The sequence below is a fragment of the Phaethon lepturus genome, unplaced genomic scaffold, assembly GCF_000687285.1.
Source record: "Phaethon lepturus isolate BGI_N335 unplaced genomic scaffold, ASM68728v1 scaffold14952, whole genome shotgun sequence".
Taxonomy (NCBI): domain Eukaryota; kingdom Metazoa; phylum Chordata; class Aves; order Phaethontiformes; family Phaethontidae; genus Phaethon; species Phaethon lepturus.
In genome coordinates, this window is record NW_010521358.1 from 26,108 (window position 1) to 53,100 (window position 26,993).

At 42.1% G+C, this 26,993-nt stretch overlaps 1 protein-coding gene across 1 annotated transcript in view; it reads left to right on the forward strand.

Moving 5' to 3' along the window:
* Positions 1-495: 495 nt before the first annotated feature.
* Positions 496-26,993, forward strand: part of MTCL1 (microtubule crosslinking factor 1) — a gene marked incomplete at its 3' end in the record, with an annotated part of 51,521 nt that continues 25,023 nt past the window's right edge. Inside the window, exons 1-7 of the mRNA XM_010281496.1 lie at positions 496-525; positions 2,554-2,628; positions 6,362-7,687; positions 8,637-8,792; positions 16,826-16,918; positions 19,750-19,980; positions 21,593-21,781. Coding sequence (XP_010279798.1) covers positions 496-525; positions 2,554-2,628; positions 6,362-7,687; positions 8,637-8,792; positions 16,826-16,918; positions 19,750-19,980; positions 21,593-21,781 — 2,100 coding nt within the window. The remainder of the gene's footprint in view (positions 526-2,553; positions 2,629-6,361; positions 7,688-8,636; positions 8,793-16,825; positions 16,919-19,749; positions 19,981-21,592; positions 21,782-26,993) is intronic.

The following is a 26,993-nucleotide window of genomic DNA, read 5'->3' on the forward strand; positions in this document are numbered from 1 at the left end:
AATAATGTTACACCACATAGCTTAGACATGTGTGTCCTTCCCTTTTTTTTTGCGGGGGTTGCTTTCCTCTGAGGTTTCCACAATGTGTTTCACATCCACTGTGAGTAACATTCTTGGACTTCTGCCCTGGAATAATCCAACATCAATCATTGCCCCATGCAAAAAGAAAGTTTTGCCAAAAGTTGTGGTGGTCTGGAGAAAAAAGAGAGGATGGGTTTTCTCCCTCTGTGAACTTTTAACTAATTTTACTCCTTTTTTTTGGTGGGAAATGTTGTGCATTGAAAAATTCACTGACAAGGCCCTGATCATCTTGGTTTTTTAGTGATTAATATGAAAAATTAAATCCCCAGCTGCTTAGGAGAATATCCCTGATTTCTCCCCAATTAGTTTTATGGTGGTGACCCCTGCCAAACTTGCAGGCTTTCTCTTTAGCGTACCAATAACTCAGTGTTGCTTCTATTGCAGAGTTCCCTGAAGAGAAGAGGCAGCAGAGAAATGCACAAAGAAAAAAAGGCATTTACCCAGGTATGGTTTTCAAGAATGTGCGATTTTGAGCAAAATCACATGATAAAACTGAAAATTTCTTTTTACGGGTATTGACAGGCCATCAGGCACATTAACTAGGGTGCAATTAGGCCTTAATCTACTGAGACATCCCAGAGATAATGGAGAAGCAATTAGGACACAAGTGTGATCTCTAAACCATACAGCTTCTCGTGCTCGTGGTGCTTGTATCCGTAGATTCAGGCTGCAGGTTTTCTACAAGAAGTGCAAATCACCTTGCCTCCCAAAGTAATTGGATCGCAGCTTAGGGACTAACTAAATTTATGTGCGGTGCCAAAGATTTTGTGCTAATGAGCATCTTGGCAGGGAATGTGGTTGACAGACTGCAATGACACCTCGCGAGCTCTTGTGTCACAGCCTCGTGTTTGATCTCTGTCTGGTGGGGAGCACGCGAACTTGCGCTCCCCCAAGCTGAGATACAGCACAGAGCCTAAGCTACCCACTCAGTCTCCCTTTGGACACTAGTTTTACTGACATCCCGTAGGCTGATCCTTCTCAGGGAAGTGGTCTGCCCGGTTTCCTCTGCTTTTTGTGCTGACTGTAGGAGTTAAAGCTTTTCCCAGGGCCCGTACAGTTACTGTTTATAGCCAGAGAGATGGGGATAGTGTTTCACCTCGCTGCGAAAGGAGCCAAGAGCGACATCGTGCCTTCGTTAGAGAAAGGTTGCACCTCCCCTTCTGCCCCCTCGGCAGGCTCAGTGTACACAGCTGAGACACTAGAGGTCTTCTCTGAGTCGATGGAGTCTTAGCATCCATTGATTTGTAATAATAACCGTAATAAATCATTACATGTTGCATTTGAGTGGGTAGGGCGGGCAGCTGAGTGTGTAGAGAGGGCAGACCGGGGGCTTGTGGCGGCTTGGGGCTGCAGCCTGCTTTCCCAGGACACAGCAGAACTTAAAATGGGGCACTGGGCTTTCTTCCTGCAGTGCCTGCTACGGAGAATTAAGTCATCAGTCAGGTCAGAGAGTTTGTTATTCTGCAAGTCTATAAAATACATGGATGAAATACTATATATGCCCACACACATGCAGATTACAGATGAAGCTATGTGAAGGCAGGGTTGTGTCCACTGGGGTTTGTGGGCGTCACTGTCCTTCCTTTCCTCACTCCTGGAAATACCGAGCAGTGCAGAGGGAATGGATTCCTTGTGCTTATTTCCTCCGCCCAAATCTAGGCATTAACAGCAGCTGTAGTTTGTCTTGGAAAGCCTTAAAAAGGACTTCAAAAAATTATCCGAGTAACCCTGGGTCAGCTCTGCTCCACTCACAACGTGGGGAAGTGATCCTGGAAACCACCCGGGTGAAAAAAAAACCCTTTACACTATACACACACACTGTAACTCATGCAAGCAAAAGATTTGGGCTTGAAAATTAAAGCACTATGCAAGGTGTCCATTCAGTTTTCTTCAGCAATTCTTTAGGGTAGGAAAGACTGAAAATCAATCTTACATATTGACATGGCCTAGCCTATAAGTGCATGTCCTAGCTATGTCCCAACTCCAGGGTGTTACCCAGAGCTGCCTCCAAACCCAGGCATCCCTTCAGAGGTATGTGCTTGTTGAGACCAGAGTGCACCACAGCAAGTGCCCAACCTGGTCAAACAGCCACTGGGTCCTGGGGCACGGCCCAAAGGGGTAGGTACAGACACAGCCAGGGAGGTTAAAAATATTGCTCTTCAGGGACAGCCACCCTAAATACCTAAAATAAGTTCAAATAGCCATTATGTGCTTTGTGAGTGAAAAACAACCACAAACTTAGATTCTGTGCATCCAAATGCTTACAGATATATTTAGCATATGGCAAGACCGGTGTTTTTACTTACTGGGAGCTCATCATGAAAATTAGCTGGAACATCACACCCACCACAGGGCACACCGAGTAAATAATACCTGTGAAATTGATTGTCTTGAAGTCATGTAAAAGCAGAATTCATAGTAGCACTTACCCGTCTCTAGCAGTATTGAAGAAAAAAAGTTTTTATTCAGCAGAATTGCAAAACGGAGCTTCTTGGAAAATACCAGGCACCAGGCAAAACACAAAGAAAAGTGGTTCTCCAGCGCAAGGTAGGAGTGCTGGCACTCAGCCAGATGCTTGGGTGCTGGTGTTACTGCCCTGTCGTCAGACTTGCAACCCCAAAACCGCTTATCCATCTTCTGCCTGGCAGTTCCCTCGAGCCGGTGGTGGTGGTAGAGGAGATGGCGTTGGTCTCTAGCTATCTTTGTGTCTTCTCACCAGAAAAGAAATATCGTATTTGGAAATTTTTGATCAGCTCTTCATTCTCATCACATCATTTACATTGCATAATGAATTTAAGTTCATATCTTTCTGTTAAATTTCATTTCTTTACCTCCACGTTCTACGTTTGTCTAAATAAGACTGCAGACTCTGTAGGGAGGGATCTGGGTTTTTTCTTTTTGCTTTTTTTTCTGTTAACATCCCTCTGAAGTGCCATGCAGAGCCATGGTGCTATTGCATGCAAATAATCTCTACCAGTAATCATTAATTCCCATTTATCCTTAATGATCTCTTAAATTCCATGATGAGCACCATGACTGACAGAACTTTTTTGCACTGTCTTTCCTTCTTTTCTTTCTATAAAGTCTGCCCTATGTACACTTTTTAGGAAAGTGTCCACATACTGGATGTGTAATACAGTCAGGCTGCCGTAGCCTAGATTCAGCCCCTGGGATTCAAGCCTCTAAAAAGATGGAAAGACTATTCTTCCCCCCTCACCTTTCTTTTCAGTCATGATTTAACTAATAATGAACTATTCTTAATTTTGATGATTCGACCTCTCCTTAGTTTGCTTTATATGTCAAAACTCTACTTGCCTGTGTGGGTGTCTTGCCCTCTTGCTGTTTCTACTTGGTTTCAACTGATCAAGAAATCGCTGATATTTCTGTACACAAAGTTTCAGAGGGACACATGCATGAAGGTTGGAGTCCTACCCTTCTGGCATGCTTAGATCTGGCTGATACATCTCTCCTGACCATTCTTTTCCTTTGGAAAAAAGCTGTCTGGGGAATGGGATTTTCAGTAGTCATGCTCCCTGGCAGAGAAGCGGGGAAGATCTAGAGCTTTCTCACCTTTCCAGATGGGAACTGTGTTTAGTAGGCAGGATTAACATCCATCAGCTCTGTTGTTTTGTATGAGGCTTGTGTTTGTATAATGAAAAAAAAATGTTTGTTTCAGCTCTTGTGAAAAACAAAACTTACAAATGTGATCTTTTTTTTGGTAGACAAAACCTAGCAATAAAGTAATGCTGTTACACGAAGTTAACGGTGGTTTTGTCCTGCTGGAACAACACGCTAACTCCGCAGATGCACTGAGTCGTGCACTGATGCTGAGCAAAAACACTGGGGCCCTGACCCCAAACCCATCGAAGCCTTTCCCTTTTCTTCAAAAGCTTCAAAATGCTGAGTGCGTTGTCCTGAGTACAACTCAGTGACTGTTATTTATATCGGTTGAAACGCAATGGGTGTCAGGCTGGAGCCCCCTCTGACCCCCGGGGAGGAGCCGGCCCCTGGCGATCCCGGCCGGGGCAGAGGGGTGCGGGCAAGGCTGGCATCGGTCCAGCTGCCTGCGGCCAGGGAGGTGAGAGGGACCAGCCAGTGCCACTGATGGCTTGCAGCCGAAGGCAGACAAGAGGCACGGGGAAGAATGTTGGATTAAAAAGACAGAATAAGAAAAATGTCAGATGTGATTATTTCCAAGTTATTAGCACATAAATAAATAAACTGGAGTAATCACCCCACCTGTGAGCTCTGACGTGCAGCTGGTTTGGATGTAACCTGCCTTGTGATCTTTATATTTCCCTAAAAGCAAAGCCTACAGCTGCGGGGATAAACTGGTTCTCAATGAAAGGAAAAGCAGAGATAATGTATTTTGCAGCCCTGACCAAAGATGATGCTGTAATCATGCAGCCTTATCCAGCCAGAGCAACCAAAATTCAGAGGGACTCCAGTGGAGGCTCCGTGGAGTATTGCCAGGTTTAAATCTGATACTTAATTTGCAGTTTTGAGTTATGAAGAGAAAAGCAATTTGCAAACATATGTGTGAAAAAGAGGTGTGTGTATGTGAGGAGATGATAGAGGGGAAAGCAAGCCGATCTTCTACAGGCTCTGCTTTTAATCAATTATATGCACCTCGATTGTATTCACAGAATACTCACATTTCTGGTGCCAGAAACACAATGACCAGAGTTTTAGTCAGTCAGCTGATCAACTGATTGCAGTTGTGTTTGACTCTTGGTTGAAAACCACATATTAATAGAAACTGGCTATTGTTTACCTCTATCATGTTATTAACATTTAAGATAACTTTTTTTGCTATTTAGTTAGTATTTAAAGTTCCAGCCAAGTGGAATCAGTAAGAAAGCTGACTGAGTTAAGAAGTTTACAACCAATTACTTTTGTAGCTGTTTAGGTATTAATAGCAGAGATTAAGGTATAATTAGTATATATCTAAATAGAACGGGTCAAAATTAGTCCAGGTAACATAAAAGACACCATTACCACTGTGCAAGGATGTGTGCTTTAGAAATTAAAGCATTTCCTCAGATTGCTGAGCCATAATTAGTTTTGTAAATCTTTTTATTTTTTTAATAGCCTGATCTGGGTGAACAATTAAAAACACTCCTGTTTTCTTCTGGATTTGGTTGCCATTGTTACGAATTATAACAAAATGGTGCTTGTGAAAGATAACAGTGCTTTGGAGACTGAAGTGAAGTTTCCATAGATAATTGCACATATGTCCACATGGCCTACCAACAATGATGAAATCTGCTGTCTCAAGAGATCATCTTTCAAAGCCTGCCTTCCATTATACTGCTAATGCTGATAAATGTGTCTTTCACGAGGCCAAGTGCCTAGATCTCCATGACAATTCATGACAGTGATTCATGCAAAGAAATTGTTCATCGGCTTAGAATTTAACTTAACCTTGTCTCTTATTTCAGCACAATACACACTGGAGTTTTTACTTGAACTGAGATGCAGTGCTTTAAAATGCCCAACATATGCAAAAAAATCAAACCCTCGTTTAATACTCTGGTGCTTCCTGAAAAACACAGGTTTTCACATGGGATGGATTTGGATGTAACTACAGTTTAATGAATTTTTCTTTCCTTTTTCACATGTTTTCACCAATGTCCCTTGTGAACAGTTGTCCATACCAGAAACAGTGATCACAATCTGGCCCATCCTAATAATAACAGCAGCAGAGACAACAGTAGTGCTTCCTATTCGGAAAGCAAGTCAGGCACTCAGGCTAGTTCACAGCATTGTGAGATCCAGTAATTAAAGTCTTCACTTTGCAAGGCAGCCAAGCATACTTCTTTGTGCTTTGTAGCTGAAGAAGCCCAAGATTTGGGATTATGATGACCAAATTCATCTGAGTAGTCTTTGTTGCATGATGCTAAAAGGGAGCAAGTGTATCATATGGAACAGAAAGTGCCGACAAATCATAGCACCTTTTCATTTGAGTCATTCTTATTTTCCACAAATTTGCTCAGTATTTGAGAAAAACTAAGCATTGTGCTGGCACTCTTGCATCACTGAACACTTGCACTGACACACTGATTTCCCCCCCGCCTTTAACTCTGGTCAAGCTGCTTTGCCAATTTAACCAGGACCAAGCCGTGAAATGCGTCAACTGTGTGGTTTGCAGAGTTCTGTCTGTGTATTGTTTGCATACCTAATAGATACAGCTCAGAGGCTGGGAAGGTGGAGGTTTTGGAAGGTGAGCCACTGATTATGCTTCTAATAGAATCTTTGTGGGGGTGATTATTCTTGGCAGGAGGACAGCGCGGATTTGAAGTGCCAGCTCCAGTTTGCCAAAGAGGAGGCAGCACTGATGCGTAAGAAGATGGCCAAACTGGGGAGGGAGAAGGATGAACTGGAGCAGGAGCTCCAGAAGTACAAGTCCATCTATGGAGATGTGGACAGTCCCCTGCCTACTGGGGAGGCGGGGGGCCCACCCAGCACCAGGGAGGCCGAGCTGAAGCTTCGTTTGAAGTTGGTGGAGGAGGAAGCCAACATACTGGGCAGAAAAATAGTGGAACTGGAGGTGGAGAACAGGGGAATTAAAGCTGAGATGGAGGATATGAGGTGCCAGTATGAAAAAGAGTGTCTCAGCAGGGACCACATTTCAAGCATTCCTACCTCGCCCTATGGCGACTCTGTGGAGTCGGCCACGGAGCTGCGTCGGCACCTGCAGTTCGTGGAAGAGGAAGCAGAACTGCTGAGGCGATCGATCTCCGAAATCGAGGATCACAACAAGCAGCTAACAAACGAGCTGAACAAATTCAAGTTTGAGCCAGGCCAGGAGCCGGGCTGGTTGGATGACGCGGCATCCAGGTGCGGTGGCACCTTGCAAGAGGAGCTGAAGTCGGCCAGGTTGCAAATCAACGAGCTGAGTGGGAAAGTGATGAAGCTCCAGTATGAGAACAGGGTCCTGATGTCCAATGTCCAGCGTTACGATCTTGCCTCTCACCTGGGCCTGCGCACGTCCAGCCCCAGGGACAGCGACGCTGACAGCGATGCCGGGAAGAAGGAGAGTGACAGCGAAGAGGGTCGCCCACCCCAGCCAAAGAGAGAGGGGCCCATCGGGGGTGAGAGTGACTCTGAAGAAGTTTATGAGAAGACGTCAGGTTTTGGGAGCGGGAAACCATCAGAAGTCAGCGACCTGTGCTCTGCTGAGCTCATGAGAGTGAAAGAGGACACCGAGTCTTTAATAAACATCAAGCGTGAGGCTGAGCGGCTTGAAAGGACCGTGGACCGCCTTATCACTGATACAGACAGCTTGATTTATGATGCAAAGGTGCACGTAACCAGCAGCCCATCCACCGAACAGAATTTCAAAAGTGGTGAAGAAAGGGGTGAAGATAAGCACGAACCGGAGCTTCTGGACACCATCAACTCCAGGATGAAGGCTTTCCGGAAGGAGCTGCAGACCTTCCTGGAGAAGGTTGATCACATTGGGGAGGGCCTTAAGGAGCAGATGGAGGACCTCTCCCCTCTTCCCCATCTCACAGAGTCTTCCAGTTTTCTATCCACAATGACATCCATGTCTCGAGACTCTCCCATTGGTAACCTGGGGAAGGAGTTAATCACCGACTTCCAGGTAGGCCAGCCCCTTGTTTGCCTTCTTTCTGTTTATTGTTTCTCTTTCTTGCTGGCATCGCTACCCTAGAGCTAATTTTCCTCAAAGCTGCTTTGTTATGATTTCAGAGCCGCGATGTATTAAAGTGTGTAATGTTAAACAAACACTTTATAAGTTTTTTCTTTTGTTTGTTTGCGCAACTCTTTCGATTCAGAGGCGGTTGCTCATGGCAAAAAGGCTAATCCACTGGTGCTATAGAGATCTGTCTTCTTTTTGTCTGTAACAGCAGTGTTTCTCCGTGAAAGAAGAGATTAATTAAAAAAAAAATAAAATTCTGATGCATGTGAATTAGCAGCCTTGCTAAGAAATGTGAAGAGGTCTTTGTTATGCTCTCTCGTAAAAGGGTCAGGCGTGTTCTCAAAAACCTTGCCGAAAGAACCCAACCAAACGCAGTTTTCTAAGTGATGTGTTTTGAAAAGCCTGCTTACAGCTCACTCCCCTAACCGAGCAGCGAGTGAGAAGCTCTGTAGCCAGCGAAGGACTGCCTTGCCTAAAGCGTTGCCCATGGGCGCATGCCTAAACTGCCACAACTGCCACACTGGATATGGCTTTTCTGCACAGCACAAGTAAGGAAGGAAGAGCCTTGTGTCCCGTATCCTTCATGACTTGTATGCTTGCTGTTGGTTTGACTCATGCATCCTCATTGCATGCGCCTCATAACCAGTGTTTGCATTCTTTTTTCCTCTCTTTCTCTTTTTTGCTTTTCAGATGTTTCAGCCCATCATTTTGCTCATCCTCATTTTGGTTTTGTTCTCTTCACTTTCTTATGCCACTGTATTTAAGTTGGTTTTTCTGTTCACGCTTTTCTTTGTCTTGTAGTTTTTCAGTCGTCTACCTTACCCATTTTTGTTTTCTTTATTCCCTCCTGTCCTTTTGTTTTTTTGTTATAAACCGCCCATGCACCTAACAGTCCAAACTGAGGGATCAGATGGAGTGGCAGCTCAAACAAGATCGTGGAGAGGAGCAAGAGATTCACCACCAGCGAGCCACCACCGACCCACACCGCAGAGCTGATGGAGACATAAAACTCTACAGGCCAGGAGACAAGGGCTGTTTCAGTCTAGAGGTCAGCAAAGCAGCCCGTCTTACTCACTGCCTCCTGCTGCCTTAGCCAGGAGATGAGTAACAGAAGCCAGGGGTTGGGGGAGTAAATTGGACCAAACACAGCACCCCTGTTGTGAAATTTGTGGTGAACTCTTTTCCCCCTTGCAGTTTCAGAGCAGCAAATTGGTCCTGACTTTGGAGTCATCACCCTGCTCCCAGTAGCTTTGCTAATGGGGGAAATATGGCTCAGGGACCCACTACAATTGAGTATAGTAATGAAGGATCTCTGGAAGAGATTGTAATCCTTGATGTGAGACCATGCTTCCGGGTTTCACCTTGTTGGATATTTTAAATCTGGAAAGTCTACAGATAAAGGCTGCTTTGAATTTTGCCTGGCAGCAGTCTGTGCAGGAGAGGTTTGATGCTGGTGCGTGGTGATTCTTAACAGGGAACACAGCACCCTGAAGCTTCCAAAAACACCTTATTTAAAGCCGAATTCTCCATTGTTTGGGTTGTTGAGTACTTTTCCATTTGTCAAAAACATTGATCAGTTTTTATTTAAATCTTCATCCATGCAGAGGCCATATCAGCCTCAGTAAACATCTCCTTAGCTGCTTTCTCATGAACGTAGATCGTCCAGACACCACAACTGGTCCTGAAGAAAACAATTTCTAATATGTCTCCGCAAAAGCGAGCTGGAGTATTGAAAAACTTTCCTGCTGGCCACTGGGGAGCCAAATCCACCTTGAAACTGTGGTGGTTAGTGTAGCTTCTAGCGAGGGATGAGTTTTAATATGTTTTTAATTCTAAAGACACACACAGAGGCCTTAGTATATCTGAAACTCCTGAGACCGGGAAAAGGGGAATGCTGGCTGGGACAGCTGGGGTTGTGGGTAAGCAATAACAAGCACTAGAAAGCAGGGGTAGGAAGAGAAAGCTTCAGAGTGGCTGGTAGCCATGTGGCACAATGCTGTAATGAATATCAGAGGAAAAGTGACCCTTCATCTTAACACAGGTAATTCTTTGCTGGTTTTGTTTCTTTTAAACTATCCTGCCAGTGCAGAGTTTTGGTAGTGTTAGAATAATTGATCTGCTCAGCAGCTTCTATTCCAACTTTTCACCTTTACCAGTGATAATAAACCTCAGGAAGGATATCTGATAAACCCAGGACACCGTAAGTCTCTCACTGAAAGGTAAAGTCTTTCTTCCTCAGCTGTGAAACGGGCCAATGAGGTAGAGAAACCTTGCCATTCAGCATGGATCCTTTTGCGATTGTATTGGTCAGTAGTTACGGTAGATTAGGTCAAAAAATGACCACAGCAAATGTTTACAATATTTCTGTTTAAATTCTGTCATCTTTATCAATTCCCCCTTATCTTAGATCAGCCTCATTATTATGTTACGCCCTGTATATGTAAGCCCTCTGTTAAGATTACAGATTTGGGTAATTTTGGCACAACATCTTTTTTTCCTCTCCCAGGATGGGATGATGTGTAAACTGTGTACAGCAAACTGTGTTTAAACAGAGGATGGATAGCTTTCACACCATAGCCTGGCAAGGAACAAGCCAGTAATTGTAATCAAAGGCAGAGAATATCCAGCTGAGGTCCAGATGTGCTCAAAAGATGAGCAAGGCTGGGGCTCAAATGGCCCAACATAAGAAAATGCTGAAGACTAAGGTGTTTGTTTCAGTCAGGTTTACTTAAGCAACAAAGAATATCATACTGCTTTACGCTGAAACTTCAATGGGTGAACAGCCAAATGAAATCTTATAATCTGTAATAGTGAAACCCAAGTGAAGCAGAAGATTCCTCCAAATAATTTTGTATGGTATCATTTTTAGTCTTTTCATTTTTTAAATGCATACACTGCAGTAGCAAAAACTACATCTTTTTTGTGCCAGATGAATGAGCAAGAAAAAATATTATTCAAATACCAAAGGAGTTTTTTTATTACCACAGAAATTTCAGATGGAGACTCAAACCTTTCAATGCCCATAGCAGAGATGGCTACATGTAAGCTGCTATCTGCTTTGAATTATGAAGTGAAAATATATGCACTGGCCAGTGGATAACATTGATTGATGATCTTGCTGCGTATGGACTTTCAGCATGAGAACAACACATTTGATTTCACTGAGGCAAATGTTTTCTTTTTAAGCAAGCAAACCCATTTTTCTAAATTCATTTTTTCCAAGCTGAATTTTAAATGAAGATTTTCCCAAGCAATGCTGAGCAGCTTCCATTTAGCCATTTCTCCTATTTTTAAAAATGAGTACCGTGGGAGCCTAATTGTTTGATTAAATACAATAAATGAAGACTGACTTGTGCTTGAAACTACCCCGTAGCCTAACTGTAAACATCTGCCTTTGTTTGGCCTTTGCACTGCAGTTGTTAGTGCAACAGTATGATTAGAATGTATTTGCATGCAAAAGAGGTGGGTTAGAGTCACAGTTCAAGAGAAATTATATCTGGAAATTGCCTTAAGAGCAGGGCTTTGTTTTCTTGCTGAAACAAGCCATTCAGCTGCTGTTGCGGGAGGTTGGAGCCAATTGAGGTGGATGTTTGATCCATTATTCATGATTTTAGCAGGGCTGGGTTATGGTGGGAGGGGGAAATCATTCTTTACCATCCAAAGAAAAAGTGAGTGAGCAACTGAGAATTGCCCTGACTGAAGGACACTGAGGAACTAAAAAAGGTAACACAATGCTTCATGGAGCAAACGCCCGGCACAAATCAAAGGATTACTATGGCAACAAATGGAAACCAGTGGGAAAAATGGTAAATAACTTTTCATCTGGTGAATTTTACTCTTTTTACCAATGGAATATCCATAAACCAAAGGCAGCTTCCTTAAGCAGTCTCCTCCTGTTTATTCAGAAACAAAAAGACTTTCTGGAGAAGAAAACATTCACTTTTTCAAATGACCAGATATGGTTTGTTGCAGTATTTGATACCTGATGCTCTAAAACGGAGCTGTATCTCGTAGTTCTGATTGTTCCTTCAAAGGGTATCAGTTCTGCTCTTACCTGAGTAAGTATATCTCACCAAAGGCAAAAGCATCCATCTTTGCATCACAAATTTGGTTACTGTGTTTATTTTCTTACATGGCTTTTAAAAATTTACACATTTGCTTCTGTGTAGAAAAAAAAAGCCACAAAATCTCTGATACTCCCAGATTATGGAAAAAGAATCGTGGAAGTGGATTAACTTAAAACGAACAAGTTGTCACCAAAGAAATAAAATAAAAGCAGATAGGCTAGAGAAGGTGAGAACATGTCTTAAAAAGGAAGTTTTCACAGGATCTAGTAATAAGTAGAAAGAGCTCACACTGAGGGATAATTTCTTCTAGGCTGTTCTTAATCTGTTTATCCCTTTTTCTCACTTATGATGCCCATAAAAAATATAAAACATCTCTATTACTGTAAAGTAATACCTGGATTAAGTGTGGACCAACCAGATACAGTGATGTGCAAGTTAGGTAAGTCACTTTACCACCTGCTTTGAATCAAAGCTGCTGTATGGATCCATTTTGGACATACGAGGAGAATTTCAGTCTATATTTTCAATATTCTATTTTCAGTTGGTTTTGGTGTGTCTGTGCTCCTTCTGTGCAATTTTCATAATCCCACGTGAGAGCTTTTCAGCTGGATGGCTTTTGCAGCAGCTCCCAGCCATGTGCTGAAAATTTGCACACCCTTTTCTCTTGCCCTGATTTAAGATTTTGTTTTCCCAGAAAGGAAACAGTGAATGTTTTATACATTGTGACTTTTCTTGCTTCGGAAAAAAAAAAACAACAGATGAAGGCCACATAGAAAGTTGTATCTCTTAGTGTCCACTATTCCTCCAGTGCAAAGTTGTGGGAAGAAGAAAGACAAACTGGTGCCGACAGTATTCCTTCCCACCAAGATTAGGGGCAGCAAGAATAACTTTGATGAATTGTAGCCTTTCTTGCTATGCAAGATTCCATAAAGGTTGACAATATAATGGCTTAAAAGACCCTTTATGATGTAAATCTGAATATCCCAGTCCTAACTGAACTCTGTGAGACTTTGTATATTATCCATACAATGAGATGGATTTTTAAAGACTTGGAGCAGTGTTCTGTGTTTTCCCAAAACCAGAGACTCTCCGTATAAGCACAGACAAATAACCACACAACTGCCTATTGTACCCTAACAAATGGAATATACGTCATTTATTTGTAAGAGGGAGAGAAGAAGACATCTTCAGAAGCAGCCTCTGAGAATTCAGTCAGATGTGTACTGCATGTAAAGAGTAATACAAAAGGCACCGCACGTTCCTCTCTGGTCGGGTTGATTGTATGCATGCAAATGTCAGTCGTCAGGTGTTAAAAGTAGCAGTTTTTAGACTGGGTGGTCAAATGTAAGGTCTGAGTATCAAGGCATTGTAACATAGCATTAGATGAGCAACATAAAATGTTCATCTTTTGGTTTCCCTGGAGTTGCACACAAATATTGGAGAACATCTTTCTACCTTGCCTCCTTAAGCCTTATTTTATTCCATCCCTCCTGGAGAACAAAAAAAAAAAAAAAAGGCTAAAAAGAAAGATTCCATGAAATTTGGTGTTCACAGTTGTTGCATATAAACCGACTAAGTTTGCAGGCAAATTGCAATTGCAGTTAGCTATGATAAAATGGAGAAAACAGACAAGGAAAACTCAGCTGTACCTCATGGTGCATGGCAATCATGTGAAAACAAGTCATGGCAGAAATGTGGGATTGTGTGAGGTGGAAAGTAACCTGAAAAGCCCTCAACACGCTGAGAGGGGCAGGAGGGGGTCGGTGCAATGAGGGAGCAATGGTGAAGCCCCCAAAGCATGGATGACTTTTCTCTGCATGTCTTCTTGAGGTAAAGGCATCGGCATGGATTAGCTTGTTCTGGAGTGACAACAGGTGAGAGAAAAGGACTCAGCAGAAGGACTTGGCGCTGCCTGTCTGAGGATGGGGGTGGTAGTGGATCTGGAAATGCAATAATTGGGGTTTGTAGGAAAGTGTCAGTTGGTGTCGAGCTGCGGGTGAAGAGCAGCTGCTTCTGTGGCGCTGATGGCGTAGCACTAGCTCGTAGTTCTCGTCGTAATGTGTTTGTATGTCTTCTTGTAGTGAGTTTGTGTCCGTTTCTGTGGTGTCGGTATGTTGTGTGGTAGCCATCACATTCGGGGTGTTCTCCGTTCGTGTAGCGTGTTCGTTAATGAGAACAAAGGAAACAAAGAATGGAAGCTAACAGGTTATCAACTTTTGTGTCCATTTTGTAGCAGCGTTGGTTTCCAAAACAAAACAAAAGCACAGTCGTGCCACAGACTGCATTCTGCTGACTGTGTGATAGGGGCCTGATTTCCACATAGAAACCTATAGACGTCCATCAGTGCAATACCAGGTACCTGAACTGCATGTACAACTATCACAGGATACATACTCTTCATTCACGATCCAGATGTTTAGCAGCAATCTATTAGGCACTTAAGCAGCCTTATCTCCCTTGACTTGAACAGTACAAATCCCAGTGCTTCTGGTAGAAATGACATTATATGAAATTACAGACTACGAAGAGTCCTCGGGTTGCGCTGGAAGGAAATGCATTCATGCATTAACTGCTTTTCAACACGTTTACTTCAGCGCTTATAAAAATCTGTCGTCCTTAAAGAGGCAAAGCAGTTGTAAAAGGATTTGCACTGTCTACTGTGCATGGGATAGTCTATCTGCCTTTATGATGTATTTAATCTCTTTTTAGTAATTCCAACAATTATAACATAATCCCAGCGCACAAGTTTCCTGAAACTTGGTTTTGCATGGGCTACATGTTTGTTGAAAAATTGCATGACTTAATCATTTTCATGCCCTAATTTTGTGGACATAAGGTGTTGTCAGTATATACGTAACTATGTGATTCCGATTAATACTAGTCTGAAATAGAACAAATGATCCTGTAGCAAATCATTGTTCATTGGAAAACGCAAATGTGAAGTGAATAGTGAAAAATTCAAACCTTACCTTCCTGGTAACTTTTGCTGCTCTGATTCAGCTTCCAGTTTCAGGAATTCCAAGACCAACAGTATTTCTAACTATCTAATTGTGTAATTGTCTGACTGTAAAGACAGGCATATTAAGATCAGTGGTTACTGCGAACAGAAGAACATTGTCATGTTGTGTCTGTTTTTACCAGATCAGCTTTGCATGGTTTTGGCTCATTTTTGAATTCATAAAAAGAAGGAACACACATTTTTTTTTTAATTGCACCTGAATTAACTAGGTACATTGGTTCTTATTTGCCATATTCCTAAAGAAGCCTGATCAGAATAAAAGAATGGAGAAATACCTGATGAAAGAAATTTTTCCTTTATTGGATGAGAAAATTAAACTGATTATTTACAAATGGTTGTGCAAAACTGGCAAATCCCATTGCAAGCAGTTCTTTCCAAGTTATTTGTGAGACCAAATGTTGGCCTCGTGCAATATAAAATGTCTGCGGACACATTAAGGCGTAAGATGAAATCGATAAGGCAGATAATGTTCTCTTGATCACTTTATGTGTACCTTTCAGAGGGCTGGAAGTGTCTTTTCCTCAGGTACAAAATAGACGTGCACAAGTCAGTAGGTGAATCAAGTAAAGAAGGAACTGATAGGGCCCAGAAAGTCTATGTAGGGTGATTTTTGTTTTTCAGCGGAGTTTGGTCCCGTGGGTGGTTTATGGGATACTTCCAGCTGCCCGTCTTCTTTTTCCCTAGAGGAGGAGAGGAGCGTCTCTTCCAGTGACAAATACTTTTTGAATAACCAAAAGTGTCCCAGCAAGGGCTGCCGCGGCCCAAACAGTGGCAGCAGCTGGTTTTGCTCTCGGGAAACGGGCAGAGTGCTCGGGGAGAGGAAGAGGGGTGCCAGGGCTGATGCCGGAGGGGACCTGGCAGCCCCCGAGAGCGGTCCCACGACCTGTGTTACATCCTTGCAGCTGCTGAGGTTGGAGTGCACTGGATGTTGGCCGGCAGAGAATTTGGGATTACACTTTGAAACCTGAAGCAATGCCTTCTTTAAATGCATCTTTACTCTGGGAAGTCGGAGTTTGGTGCCATAGTGTTTTTTATAGTCAGACATGTGAAGAGGATGGCATCTGGCTGAGCATCACCTTTTCTACAGACAAATCAGTTTTAGCTCCAGTGTGAGAGACACAAAATGAAGGGCATAGAAAGTTCTGATCAGGAATATAAGTGCCACAAGATTAATTAACATAGTATAAATAATGAGGTCTGACTCTGCCTTCTTGGGTCTTTATTTCTGAATCAAGTAACTTTCAGAAGTAAAGTGGATGGGATACCCAACTTAATGAGAACATTGAATTAAAAGTACTGAGATTAAAATAGCGTTGGACCTGAAAGGGGAGATATTTAAGCATTTTGGTCAGATCTCAGGCTCACACAGTTTATCACCGTGACATTTGTGGAGTAATTATTTCGAGTAGAAATCACAGAATGAAGTCAACTTGTGCAGAGAGCTGTCCTGTATCTGAAGAAAGGGACCTTCTGTGCTTAGTTGGTTTAATAAATGCTATCCCATTAACTGCCTAATCAGAAGTGCTGCAAATGAATAAATAATTAGGTTCAATATATGTGCATTAGATACATCTTCTGCAGAGATGTTAAAATTTTATAGCTTTTATTATCATAAAGAAATAAAGCCACCAAATATGTAATCTCGTACATAGGAGCTCATCAGGTAAACATTATTGATGGTGCGCTGCCTCAGCTACTTGAGTGCAAACCCAGAGCAGAGACTCGAAGGGAATATCCAACGTGTAACATCAACATCCCAGCTTTAGTTTTCAGAAGAAGCCACACAGGACATTCCCGCACATATTTAGAGCATTGCTATTTATTTGCACGCTGGGCTTTGGTTTTAACTGTTGATAACCGTGAGTTGTGCAGATGTCTGTCCTGCAGTTCTGTTCTTTTTTCCTTTTTCTCTACACCACGGAGACACGTTTTCTGCTAAATCTATCCCTTTGTCCTGCTGATCAGCTCAGGGATTCCCATGTTTTACCTGTACAGAATGTATCGATACAGGAGCTTCAGGCTCAGCTTGAGCAGGAGACAAGACTTCATCGAGAGGAGCAAGAAAAGTTTGCAGAAAGGATCATCCAGGTAAATACGACACCCGCCTGCTGGGAGACATGCGTGGCCATGACGTGTGGCATGGACCTTGTTTGTCAGGACCATGGGAGCTTGTGTCCTGATGGCTGTGCCTGCTTGACCTCATCTAAGTAAATGAAGAATCTGGAAGTTAGGGAAATGTAAACTCAAATCTATTTTGCCACTTTGAATCTGGCTTCTCTGCTTGGTGGAGAGAAGTTCTGTCCTCCCCTGTGCGGGGGAAGTTGAGGTAGATGGACGAAATACTGCATGGGGAAATATATCAGCCCCTTCAGCTCTCCATGAGCTGGGGAATGGTGTGTTTGATCTCTGGGAGAACAGTTTGGCTTTATGCCTTATTCTGACCCCTCCTAGGCCAAAGAAAATCCAACACTTCTCTGAAGTCAGAGGAGTTGTTACATGCTCATAAATGAGACACAAATGAGGCGTTTTTTGTATTTCTTAGTACCCCATGCTTTGAACCCTCTTATTCATAACTGGTGAATAAATCACGTTTTGTTACATGGGCTCCCCGTGCTCTTTTGAAGGCTGGAACAGATTAGTCAATCTTTTTGTGATCTCTAGCTCCTAGAGCAAAAAAAATCTGTTGCTAATTTTTGCAGGCTGTTTGCCTCTTAACTGAAGTTTTCTTTATAAATTTACTTCATATACTAAATTCAGCATAATTGTTGCATAGTGTAAAGCATTTGTCTTGTGCCAGCTAATCTCTTTATGCCCAAGTGGTATCTCTCTGTTTTTCTCATAAGTAGCTTTAATTTCCAGTTGATCTCCATAGGAGCTTTCTCATGGAGGCTTTTGAAGGCAACCAGTAAATTGATTTCCTTCCTAGTTGCCTTGGCCATGAAAGCTTTTTGGAAGCTATGCCTGCCTGTTAAAGTTCTTTTCTTTTGCAATAGCTATCCATTGAAAAATCATAATAGTCTATGAAGCTACCTCCGCCACGGTCTTCTGCAAGAATTTGTGACCACAGGGACTTAGATCATAACAGCTTGTAAAAGCAATGAAAAATGCAGCAAAATCAAAGCTAGAGTCAAATTCATGTTGACAGCCAGTAGAAATAGAAGAATGAAAGCATCTTCTGGATTCTTCATTTTTTCCAGATTATGCCCATCCTGTTGATATTGTTCCTTTTTTATCATCTTCCAGGATTTCTGATGGAAATGACTCAGATCTTTGCTGTATTTAACCATAACTTGGTGGAAGAACCTGCATCAACACAAAATCTATTTGTTTCTTCATGTAAAAATTAAATTGAAAATAAGCCCCTCATTTCATTTTTAGCAACGTTTAATGACATCAAATTGATGTGTGCTAGCAGTGTACAATCTCCTTTAGTGTTATTAGGAGTTGCATGTATGGTTTTTTGGCCCTTATAGCTAATTTTGTTCCAGACTTCTTTAAGCTGCATTTTAAACCCATTTAAGCTAGCAACCACTGTTAATAATTGTAATTTAAATAGGAACTTTTTAAGGCATAGTAGCATAGATGCTGAAAAATTGCATTATGCCAGAGCACATAATTTAAAAGGCAGGAAAGTCCTTAGTAAACTGTCTGGTATGGACCAGTAGCCTGTGTCAGAAACGTCTGAATGTTGCCATGAAAATCAAGCATATATTTCCTAGCAGTATTAATCTCTAGAGGGTCCATGCAGCTGAAGAAGAATCTTTGAAGTATTCTTCATTCCTGTGTGAATGTTGTTTGCTGCCGGGTATGTTCTTACGGTTTAAATTGTCGTGGTGATTAGCGTACTGTGGCTTTCACAGATTTCATCTGTGGAGCTGGTCAGCAAAGAGAGAGGCTGAATGGAAAATAGTAGCAATTGGCGTCTGTAAGCAGTGGCTCTGTACTCATTTTCCATCTGCCCTTCCTTGATCAATGAGATCCACAGCTTGGTTGAAGTGGCAACACTATCTCATCCATGCAGAATATGAGGTGTTGTACAACTAAATTGTACAGGTGCTATTAGGTGCAGGTCACACCATGCTTTGATTTTGACATATTGAGGGGGAAGTCATGTTTAAAGAATAAAGTTTCAGGTGGCTTTGTTTTGAAACAGATGTAATTATATGTGTGCTCCAAAGAATGAGCTTTTCTTTGTGCTTCTAGTACTGAAACTGAGACATGTTGAATGCCAAGTTGCAACCCATTCCTGTCTCTTCAGTTCTTGCGCGTGTCCCTGATCTAGTCATATGAGAATGAGAAACTGTTTACTGAGAGTCGTTTAGATGCCTCCAAGTATGAACTGTGAGAAGTGAGGGACCAGTAGCTGTCTATCTGAGATGCTAGACATGGCTCCTTTAGAAGCGTTGCCCTTCCAGAAGCAAAGGGAGATGTAGCCACAGAGGAAAGGACAAGTCTGTGGCTGGGGAGGAAAGAGGCAAGAATAATATTCCAGGTTGTCTGAAGGGCAGGTGTGGTCCCACCTTGTAGAAATGTGTGCAAATGCATTTAGCAGGTATGATCTGTGTGGTAGTGTGAGGTGGTGGCTGTGCTGGGAACATACTGCAGGTATACAATCAAGAGAGGGGTGTGAGTGGTATAAAATGTTTAAGCAGCAGCAGAAGTCTCGTGAATCTTCAAAGTAAATGCCCGCTTTCACAGCAGGTTGCTTGGATAAGGTTATCTAAGCAAAGCTTTTCGGCTGCTGTTCTCTAATTTCCTCAACAGTCATAACTGCTGAGAAACTTATTGAGCCAAACTCAATAGCTACTCACTACTGATGAAAATTAGGTATTTCAGTTTGCCTCACCCAACAAAGTACAAGTCCTGGAGACTGCCCCAGGACATCACCCATTCACATGGTGTCTGTCGTTCCATTAAAGCTGGAGGAGGAGCATATGCAGACCCTGCGGAGGAAAGACTTGGAAGTGCAGAGCTTGACTTTGCAGAACAAACTGGAAGAGAAGACCTGGAGCCAGGAGAAAAGTCTGCTGCAGCAAGAACTCAGGCATTTCAAGCAAGACACCTTTCTCCTGTATGTCAAACTGAAGTGGCTGCTGAAGCACTGGCGGCAAGGCAAACGAATGGAAGAGGTTGGGGAGGACATGTTAGAGGTAACTGTCCCAACTTATTAGCCCAATGAAGTTGCAAGCAGTGAGGTACTGGTATGTTCCTTCTTTAATTGTAGACTTTATATATGATGTGGCATCAGCAATTTTAGAACTACACATAGATTTACAGGGGATTCAAATTAAACATGAAGCCTGCATGTATATTCTGCATGATCTGTTACAGATCACCCATCTTTAAATCTAAACCCTTAACTAGTACAAACATCTGGTCCTGAAAAACTCTCTCATAGTAAATGAAAATTTAATTAGGTCTCAAAGATATGACTCCTGAATAATTTTTGTAAAGAAAAAAAACGTTAGCGAGCTGATGGAGTCAAATCTGTTTAGATGGGTTGAGCGCTGTCGTTTTTCTCATCATGTGCACAGTGTGTTCCTTACAAAGCCTTCAGCAATACAGATGGGGGGAAGCTCTGTTTTCATGTTGGCAGGAGAATTATACAGCTTCTTGTGGGAACTTACAGTGAATCATTCTTGTTTGTTCCTCTTCTCCATACACACGTCTATCACCATCAGCAGCAGTACGCTAGTAGTCATGATGGTGATTTTCCAAGTAGCGACTAAATTAAGATCAGGAATTTCAGAAGTACATAACAACCTGGAATCCCCAAGCTGACACATCTCAGCAAGGATGTGATTGCCAACTAACATGCACGGTGAAGAAAGGTGCTGCTAAATTGTGTCAAGTTGCTCATCCAGAATTACCATTTGCTTTGGAAGTCTTTACGTAAAGAAAAAATAAGTTAAAAAAAAAGCGTTTGCCCATTCTGACATTTTATACAAAAATCTTGAGAATAATAGATTTATTTTGCAGGTTCATGCAATTCTGAAACCACTTGCTAAGGCAACTAAGTAATTTTTCTCAGTATTTCTGGTACTTAAATGCCTAGTGTTTTTCAGTGTTTGCTGCATTTGGCAGTACAAGTAACCTTTCAGGTCTGGTAGGAGTATGCTTAAGTTGAATACTCCAGTGTTTTGTATTCTTAAGTAAAGGGTGGATGAACAGCTTTACCTTCATCTGCTGTGGTACTATGAGTCAGAAACAAGAGATGAGTAGCTATTTAGAAGTAATTTGCTTCTATTTACTTCAGCAATATTCATTTGCTTCTGTGTAAACTAGCTCACCTTCTAATATCAAAATAGCTTTCATTTTTTCACTGGATTTTTTGACTGGTTAATTTATAATCAGTCTACCTCCAGTCATTATTGGCGTCACTTGGTTTGCTAACACATTAGAGAGAATAAAGTGCTAGATTTGGATACTTCCTGGCCTCCATCTCTTCAGCAGGCAATACATCAGCGTCTTGTACAGTTTTTCGTTAATGCGTGATGGATATAATCCGTCACGCTACATTACACCCATCTTCTCAGCTGCATAGATCTCCTATTTTTCAGGCCTGCGTAGTGTTGTGTTCACATATGCAACATATCATACATCACCCAAAGATCATTTCCTGTAGCCTACAGAATAGAAGTCAATATATCCCACCACGGAGATGCAGGGGAAGATAGTCCCTTCCCTTAGCCCTTCAATAATTTCTGTCCCCCAAGGTAAATGGCAAAAGAGTGTCGACGTGTCCCATCTCTTGCGTTTCAGATGGAGCACCCTGAGGCCGTCCCAGACTTTGGCATTCAGTCTGAGCAGAAGGTGGACGATGCAGAGCAAGAGGAGGAGGAAGAGGATGTTGTGTTTGCGCTCACAGATTTTTCCCAGCGTCCCGCCACGGAGAGCACTGATCACGGACCACAGCTGCAGACTGCAGAATTACTGCAGCAGCAGAAGCAGGTACTGTATCTATTGTATATCATGCCCTGGGAACGGAAACTGTGGATTTTCCAAGGGAGTTCATTTTCTTCTGCTGCTGTGTTAAATCACCTAGAATCATACTTGTAAAAATACCTCTAGCTACACAGCAATTACAGTGGATTTAATCCATTATATTTATATTTAATCAGGAGCCATGTGATTACTGTTCTCCTGTTGGCAGATGCTATCGGTGAAAAATCCTATTTCCTCTTGTGGCTGTTTGCCCAGAAACATCTATCAGTATGTGATGGCTTGCAGAATTTACATGCTCCTCTTGCTTGAGCACATCTATTGTATTCTACTGTCAAGCTTTTAGCAAAAAGAGGTGATTTTATTTCCTTTAAATAATTTAAGAAACTAGCACATGTATTTAATGTTTCCCTTAGAGGTGATGGGAAAACAATGCAAAAGTTCCTTCCTGTCACTGGGCTTGTTTTTAAATGCCTAAAAGCAAATCATGCTAACTTTTCCCTGACATCTCGTGCCCTGACTGTGTGTGTTAGAGCACATCCATATATCCTAGCTTTTTCCTTTGTGCATTTAATATACCAGCAGTCCTAACAAAAATAATAGCAAACGTTCAAAGGGGACAGTCTTAAGGCTTCCAACAGTTCTTCAGGACCATCTTCTTATATTTTTAAAATGGAAAATGTTCAGATGAGGCCATTCTGTTGCATGGAATTATTTGCAATCATAAGAGCAAAAATTCTCTGTAAAACACAAATTCAGTGAAAAAGGTCTTGAAGCTTTATGCCTTATGCTCCACCTCTATCCAGGCCCTTGGCTTGGGAGCCCACTCTGCAATGAGAGCTCTCAGACAAATATGTACTGCACTATTATGACTGCTTTACTTTGCTGGACTCACTGCAGGATCTGGGGATTGCCTGTGTCTTCTTTGCCTTGAATTCCCTAGACTGTAACGAGTATGTACAACCTGTTTGCTTATTATTTATGTGGTCTAAGAGATACACAGCAGGCAACAGTAGGTGTCTATCCTATAATAAGGTTAGGCCGGTGCTGGGAGATGCACAGGCTGTCTTGCAACCTACTTCTCTAGTTCAAGATGTAATTTCAGTTAGAATTTCTCTTTGAAAGACAATAAAATTTATTTCAGTAAAAGCAGTAGAGATCTGTGGTCTTTATGCTACTTCATATTCTGTTTTAATTTTATATACTCTTTTGCTTTCCTTTGTCATAGTGCTAGCCGACAACTCCATTCTCTAGCTATTATTTTCAGTGAAGTGTGCTACCTAGGTAGTATTCATTTGATCAGTTTGGCATTTGAAAAGGTTCTGCCTTACCAGTCACCCAGACCCATCATTGTCATCCTCTCAGCAAGCTCTTCTGTGGTAGAGGCTGAAGAAGGCCATGGAAGAGATGCTCCTGCGCACATCACTTAACTGCATTCCATCTGTAGACTGATTTAATCTAGAATGAGTAAAATAAATATAAACCAACATACTATCTCAATACAAACTCTGTCATGTACTAACTTTCCATATAGATCTCTTAAAATGGCCAAGAGCATTCAAATAAATTATGTCCTCTTTGAAATAATCATTGCTTAGGCATTAATCTCAATTAAGGTGGCAGAATGGGAAGTAGGATTCCTTATAATTCATTTTTATATACATTGCATGATGTTCTAATGCTAATGCATGATGTTCCAGCTAACCGTGCTTAAAGAAATGATACACAGGAACAGACTGCATCTCAGTACCCCTCTTGATAGTGAATAGTGCATGATATCCAAATGGACTCGTGAAGGTAAAATAGGTTTCTTGCCTTCTGACCAGGAAAAATGTGTTATTTCAACGCTGCAAGAATGAGTGAGTTTGCTAAATATTTCTCATTTTAAGCGCTATGACTTGTTTTGCCCACTCAACGCTAATGAATCTTCTAACAAGCACCGTTATTGACAGGCATGTAAAAGGGTTTTCAGTGCTACAGGGCTTGTATTTGCCAATGGCAAGAAAGGATGATGATCAATCTCTGACACAGAAATAGGAAGCCCTAGTGTAGGTTAATTCTGATGCTGTCATAGGTTCAGGGCATCACAAGTGTCTTCTGGAGGACCCTGACAGAGGAGTAGCTGCCTGCACACCTCCTGTGCCTTCGAGGCTCTGCCCTCACACCCCTTGGCAGTAGCTGGGCCTGAACTGTCGATCTCACTGTGGTGGACGGCTCGGCCCTGCAAACCTCCTGCGTGCAGGACCTTCGCTGTGCTCAGCAGCCTCACAGACCCTGGTCCTTGCTCTACACACATTACGGACTTTCACCCATAAATACCAGCTCCACTTAATTCATATATGATCCCAAACCACACTAACTAAACAAAAATAGAGGAAGAAAACGCTTTGCCTGTGTTGTCCCAGCTTCAAAAGCTCTGAGTATCAGCAGACCCAGAGCACATCCTTCCTGAAGGGCTGGATCTCAGCAGTGCTCACCTCCCAGTAAACCACTGAGTAGTCAGGCTGTGCTGAAAAACAGCCAGCGTCTGGGGGCTCTTCCGCAGGTTCCTTAAGCCTGCAGCTGGAAAAAAGCACTGTTTATATGGGGAATTTGGGGTGAGTGGTGAAGCTGGAAGTCTCCAAGGTTTGCACCTGCCCAGGAGAGACCCAAGTTGCTGGTTCTGCCTGGCAAGATCCAAGATGAAATACATCAGCACTTGTTTCACATTAGGAAGGAAATTTTGCAATAGTCTAGGAGTGGCTGAGATAACTAGGTCAGAAAAAAGAAAGGGCTTACGGTAACTTGAAGTAACCCATATTTATTTTTAACATTTAATGTTAATATTTAATGGCTGGTATTTTCAGCTTGCACTCTTGCTGCTGACTTTCTCACCCTGCCTGGAAAACGGAATTGTTTTGAGAAAAATTAAGCCCTGAGGCCTTAATTTCAACAAGCAGCCTTTAATTTTACATTATTATGACTTGAAGTACTCGATTCAGCGGAAAGTACACATCTCACTTGTCTGGAACTTTTATGTGGCCAGCATTGGAGGGATGAAGGCATAGCAGAGAGGAAAGGGCAGAAAAAAGGTTAGTTCATGAGGGGCAGAGTAGATGGGGACTCTGAAAAGGGCCAGTTCATCCTTCTCTTCATGGCATTGTCCCTTGACTGGTAGCTGGGGCACACTGCAGAAAGGGTCAGGCAAGGAACTGGCAAGACTCAAGAGCCAAGCGGGAAGCCTGGTCACCGGCAGGAGATAAGCAGGCACATCGGGCTGGTGGGACAGTAGAGGAGGGCTTGCTGTAAGCCAGAGTTTCTATGTCTGTAGTCAGAGAGCAAGGAGAATAGCCTGTGGAAAAAGGAAGAGCTTTGGATCAGTTGCGTAGAAAGGGTGAGATGCCTGTTGGATGGTGTTAGATCAGGGGAGTAAGAAGAAAAGAGTTTACACATCTGGGGTCCAATGGAAAAAGCATTAAAAAACAATACGCTCATGTTGTTGCTGGGGGGTGTCAAAAAAATCCCCAATTAGATCTTTTTTTGCTCATAGAATATTTGTTTACAAGGCTTAGCTAAGAGAAAATTCCAAAGGAATGGTAATTAAGACCTAATATACTAAAATGATTTGCACCAAGATCCAGCTTGACTTTTGCCTAGATCTGTGATTAGACAGAGAAAATGCACAGTTCTCATTTGCTATTTAAGCTCCTGACCTTGTGTTTTTAATTGACTGCTCTACCAAACTGCTTGTAATACCAGATTGTGGCTAAATTCTTAAGTGAAGTTCTCAAAGAGAAAATAATTGTGATTAAAAGCAGAGCCAAGCTTCAAACAACTGCTCTGGTCCCAAACTTTTCTAGAGCTGGAGGCTCCAGTCTCTGGGATTGACTCAATTTAGTAAAGACTCTAACATCCTGGAATTGAAGTTTACTACATTAAATTTTTACTTATTGTCAGCTGTTTTTTTCTTTACCTATAAATCCTGAACAGTGGATACAAGACGACTTTAAACTGCTTTTGTAATTCTCTCATCTCAGATCGGTTGTGGACCAGTCAGATTCCTCCATGCTCTAAATTTCTGCAACTGGTAAGGAACTAAAGAGCCAGCTGGGAGACTGTCCAGGGCGTCACAGCCATGCCCCAAGTCTTCTGCCTGTACAACATCCCGGGGATGAAGGGGAAGACCATAACAATCCTTGTTATGTATCTATGGGACTTATTCTTATGCAGAAGCTGTTTGGCAGTTTTACCAACAGAACTCTAAAGCATGTCTAGATGTAAATGTTGTATTTCAGAGCACATTGTCTCAAAAGTACTTTGTTCTCCAAAAACACTCCAGTTTGTCAAAACAAAAAAATAATCTCACAGACCTCTCCAACTTCAGACTGTAAACACAAAGTCATGCAAAAGAGACTTCTCTGCAGGAATTAAAAGTATGTAACCAAAATTGGTTTTATATTGGCAAGTTAATTAAAATCCCAGCAAGCCCAGGGGGCACCTGGGGTACTTGTCTCATAACAGCGACATTGATATAATGCCTCTAGAAATAAGACATGCCCTCATCGCAGTAGGCTACAAACCTGCAGTGAGGCTCTTTTGGCTCCTCTCTGTACTAGTTCATCACTTCTTTCTTTGCAGACCTAATTTTACAGGACTCTAAAGCTATCAAAAGTATGCACAGGAATGAGGGATGTAGCTTGTTTTAGTGTTATTTGGTTTTATTTTTCTTCTGCTTCATTTCCTTCATGGATCCTTTAGACTACTTTGCCAGAGAAAGGTCTATGCAGCATATCAGAAAACACAGAACGTGGCTCGTGAATGAAAGCACTTCATAGACATTTCGGGTCAGGGTTTTCAAAGAGGACAAGGCCAGAATTTGATGCGGTCAATACCCAGCAGCTTCTGTTGTGACACTAAGGACAAATCTTCAAAAGAGTTCTTATTCAGATTACTACACAAGGGGCTTGAGATGTTTGGAGAATTTAGCCTTAATTGGGTATCAGAACGAAAATTCATGGTGGAAACATAAAATCTCATTACATATTGAAAAGTGGGTGATCTTACACGCATGATGGAAACTGCTGCTGTATAGTAGGAAACTGCTAATTGGCATTAAATGTTAATGGAATTAATTCTGCTTCTGTGGGTTCATTTCTTACAAAACCCCATGTTATACACCATCACATTTCATTAGCACAAACAGATTATAGGTCAGTCAATGAACACCTGCAATCATTTCCCT